At 33.7% G+C, this 5,068-nt stretch overlaps 1 protein-coding gene across 1 annotated transcript; it reads left to right on the forward strand.

Moving 5' to 3' along the window:
* The first annotated feature begins 311 nt into the window (after positions 1-311).
* LOC109675865 (olfactory receptor 5L1-like) lies at positions 312-1,259 on the forward strand. The gene has a single exon (XM_074075105.1). The coding sequence runs from the start codon at positions 312-314 to the stop codon at positions 1,257-1,259; it is 948 nt and encodes a 315-aa protein (XP_073931206.1).
* Positions 1,260-5,068: the final 3,809 nt, after the last annotated feature.

The following is a 5,068-nucleotide window of genomic DNA, read 5'->3' on the forward strand; positions in this document are numbered from 1 at the left end:
ATGAAAAGATCTAGTATTAATCATGATAGGACTGTATGCTCAGAGACAACACTGTGACTCAGTTAAACTTACTCAGGACACAAAAATTAATTTAGATTTGTGACTCCCACTGAGATACATAGCATTTACAAAAATTTACAGTTGGGTTTTTGTTAGAAACCTCATAATATTCTGACGTCAGTGATATATTTTGACATTAGTTGCAATATTTTCTGTAACTAATATAAACCCATCTTCTTCCTCATTCTCTTCCCAGGAAAAAAAGAAACACAAACATATCATTCTTTGTAACCTGACTCATGGTAGCAAAGATGGATGAAAATTGTACAACTGTGACAGAGTTCATGCTTCTCGGATTGTCAGACAGCCCTGAGCTGACAGACTTCCTCTTCTTCATGTTCCTTCTTGTCTATGGAGTCACAGTTTTGGCCAACCTGGGCATGATTGCACTGATTCATCTCAGCTCTCAGCTTCGTACTCCCATGTACTTCTTCCTTAGCCACTTGTCGTTTGTAGATTTCTGTTACTCCACAGTAATTGTTCCAAAGATGTTGTCTGATATGTTACACAAGGAAAAGGCTATCTCCTTCCTGTGGTGCATGGTGCAATTTTTCTTGTTTTGTACATTTGTGGTCACTGAGGTCTTTTTGTTGGCAGTTATGGCCTATGACCGCTTCTTGGCCATCTGTAATCCACTACTTTATATGACTATCATGTCCCAAAAGCTTCGTATTGAGCTGGTTTGTGGTTGCTATCTCTGTGGAACAGTGCATTCTTTGATTCATTTGTGTTTAGCTCTTGAAATCCCATCCTATAAATCAAATGTGGTTGATCATTTCTTTTGTGATCTACCACCTGTCTTTTCTCTTGCCTGTTCTGATGTGTCTGTTAATAAACTCATGGCATTTGTTTTGCCCACTATCAGTGAGTTCCTTACAATGGTGATCATCTTCACCTCCTACCTGTTTATTCTCATCACCATCTTGAGGATGCATTCTACAAAGGGAAGGCACAAAGCTTTCTCCACCTGTGCCTCCCACCTCACAGCCATTTTTGTCTTCCATGGAACAATCCTCTTTATTTATTGTAGGCCTAGTGTAGGCAATAGTCGGGATGCTGACAAAGTTGCCACAGTGTTTTACACTGTAGTGATTCCCATGCTGAATCCCCTCATCTACAGCCTGAGGAACAAAGATGTGAAAGATGCCCTAAAGGAAATGAGGAGATCTAAATCATATTCTGAGGAGCCACTTTCCTAGGTAGAATCAGCTTTGCATAAAGGACTTTTCAAGGGAGTTGAGTTGGGATGAATGTGGGTCAAATGTCAGAGAAAATTGTTTTAGGATACCAAGGATTATACAACTTATTGTTGCCCACATCACTGGGTTCTACCAAATAATTGATAGCTTAAATGAATCTATCAATTTTTTCTCTTTTTAAATTTTTAGTTGTTTTGAATGGATTTGTTAATCCATTCAAGACTTCATTTCTTGGTGGGAGAGTCATACAACGTATTTCTAAAAGTCATACAACATATTTCTAAAAGTTGGGCATAGAATCATGCCTTTTCCCCAACCTGATACACATAACCATTTTCATTCAATGTACTTTTAGTATAGGAAATACATATTAGCTTTCCTTATAGTCAATGCTTTTTACTGAAAACACAGCATTGGTTGTCTGTATGTTTGTATGTATTTCTGGATATCAGCTTTTGTAATTTTCATTCAGTTTTATTAGTTTTTCTACTGTAAGATTATAATTTTAGAACTTTCAAAACTTCATCAGCTATAATATACAATATAGAGTATATTCTATGCATTTCTTATAAAATAGTCATGAAGATTAAATAATGCATCTTAAATTCTTACCATCACACATAGTATGTGATAACTGATTAATAAATTAGCTGTTATTATGTTATATTTTACTTTTATAACTTCTTAGATATTTTACTTAATTCTTGATTAAGCAAAATGGGTTATATATTTCCTGTCCTACCATTTTAAAGTTTCCTAAACTTGATTTTTTTTTCATTTTCTGTATTGGAAATCATTTTAGTCTTTCATTACATTTTCTAAATCTATTGTATTCAAACAAATTGTATTTGTTTCTGAAAAATTACCAAAATGTTTTTGACTTAAAATTATTGAACTTTTTATTCCTTGTATTTCTGGAGGACAGAACTCTGAAATCCATTTACTGTGGCAATCTCTCAGGAGTTTATAAGGGAGAATCCATTCCTTGCCTCCACCAGCTGCTGGTGACTATGACATTCCCTGATTTTTTAGTCCTGTTACTTCACTCATCACAGCTAAGACGTTCAGAACTCTATATGCTCTATTTTATAACATATTCTCACATGTATGTACACACATGTATCTGTACATAAAAACGACCTTCTGATTACCTCCTACAGGTGAACAAATGTCTTTCAATGCCATTTATAATCTCAGGCAAACACAGCAGACAATCCAGGATAGTCCTCTCATGTCAAGATCCTTATTTTAATCTCAAAGGTGAACAAATATTTTCCAAATAAGAAAGCATTTACACATTGCAGATATTGTGATGCATCTGTAGTCAGTTCTCAAGCTTAACACACCCTTTTTAAAGGACAAGTAATAATTTGTTTCTCTGTTTCTACATTAACCCTTCATTTCTTTTGTCTCTCTCATGGTTTCATTTGTGATCTGATATTTATTTTTCTGACTCACTTGTTTAAATGGAACTACTAAATCATCACTGCTTTAGTGAATTGGGAAGAATGGTTACATGAGCTTAAACACCTGTGCTCGTGTTGTGAATGACAGGGAAAGATGACTAAGCTCAACTTCACTTCTCTTAAATATAAACTGCTGATAAGTGTCAGGCACTGATGGGGTCTGAACAACAACAACATAATAATATAATAACAAATAATAACATAGTAATACTTGCAAGAGCATGCATTTAAAATGCACTCTTTTATTTTTACAAAAAGAAAAACACTTTATTTTGGAATTCACCTCTATTCTTGTTTCTGTAGTCCTAATTGATTAACTTTTCCTTTTCATTTTATATGGTAATAATGTGTGAAAGAGATATTAGTCAGATTCAATCCTAAAAAAAATGATTTTTTAAATATGAATTTTCAGAGTCCTTAAAAAGTGCACTTTTAATGGTTACTAAAAAGAAGTATTTCAAAGATGAACTTGGCAGCACATCCCTGTGATACTAGGTACTTGGAGGTAGAGGCAGGAGCCTGAAGTGTTTGCAGCCAGCATACGTAGACAAGTTAACGAGAAAAAGCAAAAAGTCTCGGGCATATTCAAATAGTAGAGCACTTGCCTAGGGTGTGTGATGCTCAGGGTTCAAACCCCAATAACACACAAAAACTTCAGGTCAAAAAGTCATTTTTTTCTCTATTTTAAAAGATTACATTAATCCTAGCACTAAGAACCACTCATTTTTTGCTTTTTGTTTTGTAAATTAACATTCATTCCTCTTTCAGAAAAGAAGAACTTCAGGTAAAATTGAAATTATATACCTTCAAGTTATTCAGCTTGATGATACAAAATACATATAAAATGTGATACAAAATCTCCCTGTAATCAAGATAATAAATGTGTATATCAACAAATATTGGTACCATTTTCTTTTCTTTAGTATCTACCCCCTAGTATATTTCATTTATAAAATGTAGTGTCATTAACTATGATTGCAGTGTTGTTCAGTAATAATCACTAGCTGACTGATGGGGCTAAGTTCTGTTATGATGCAAATACAGCATTCAATTGATTTTCAATTTTTTAAATGGGTTAAAATATGACATATCACAGGTAAGAATTTTAAAATGGACAACAAAAATCTTTCATCTTTGCTCCCTAACCATAGCAATGTATCTCATCCTTGACACAAACTAACATTTTGGACCTGTCATTTTTGTGATGCAGTGGAGAGGGTACTCCTCAGTTTTGAGGGAAGTTTATACAAATTCATGCTCTCTATCCATTCAGTATCAGTGCACATCATCACACACATTTGTATATGCAAACAATGACACCAAACATGGTCAAATCTCCTCTCAAGTGTAAAGTCCTTCCAATTTGTTAGTCATTGGTCTGTAGATCATCAATCTACAAAGTAGGGAATCTTCTGTAAAGAGACTAGATTTCAATATTAAAATCCCCTCTATTTAAGAAAGCTTTTTGGCTACTTACACACATTTTAGCCAGTTACTACTTGGATCTCTCTACAGAATTTCCAATGTCCAGGTCAGAGACCTTGCATTTCTGGACTTCAGACTCCCAATACTTCTCTTTGTTGTGAGGATAACTGTTGCTTTCCATATCCTACTACGATACAATCATTTGTATACAAGGATGGACTGTCATGCTTTGTTGAATTCATTATATCAAGCTTTACATGAAATAATAATATTAAATTTTTCTTTCTTCTCAATATGATTTCATAAGTTACATGTCAATAATATTAAGATTTTTTTCTTTCTTCCCAACGTAATTTCATAGGTTATTGAGGCACTATGATTATTTCTCTGACATGTCTGAAAACCAACCACATCAAGGTGTATTTTACATATATCGTATGAGCAATGCCTTAATTTACAAGCTATAGAAATAGAGCTGAATTTCTCACCCTCTTACTAATACCAATTTAGAGTTCTTGTAGAGACCCAGTCTCTCTAGTTCTTAGTAGATCTCTTTTTTTTTGCACAGATGATATTTAGCAGCTGGTCATCTTGAGACCTAGTGAATTAGTTTCTCAACTGTGGAATTTTTCTAGATTTATTGGGAAGATTAGTTTCAGCTAATCTTCTGACCAAACAGATGCTCACAATTGTTCATAGCTCTCTTTGCTAAGAAGTGGGTTTGCCTGAGATTTAAATCAACAAAGAAGACAGCACAACAAATATAGATAAATAGAAAGTTGATAAACATTTTTTGAATTCCCAGGTATTTTCTTGATAGATCTAGGTCCAGATTTTTTAATTAAATCATAAATCATAAATAATTATACTTCTATAAAGAAAGCATCACAAATTTATTCTGCTATAATCTATTAAAAT

The sequence above is a fragment of the Castor canadensis genome, chromosome 1 (assembly GCF_047511655.1).
Source record: "Castor canadensis chromosome 1, mCasCan1.hap1v2, whole genome shotgun sequence".
Taxonomy (NCBI): domain Eukaryota; kingdom Metazoa; phylum Chordata; class Mammalia; order Rodentia; family Castoridae; genus Castor; species Castor canadensis.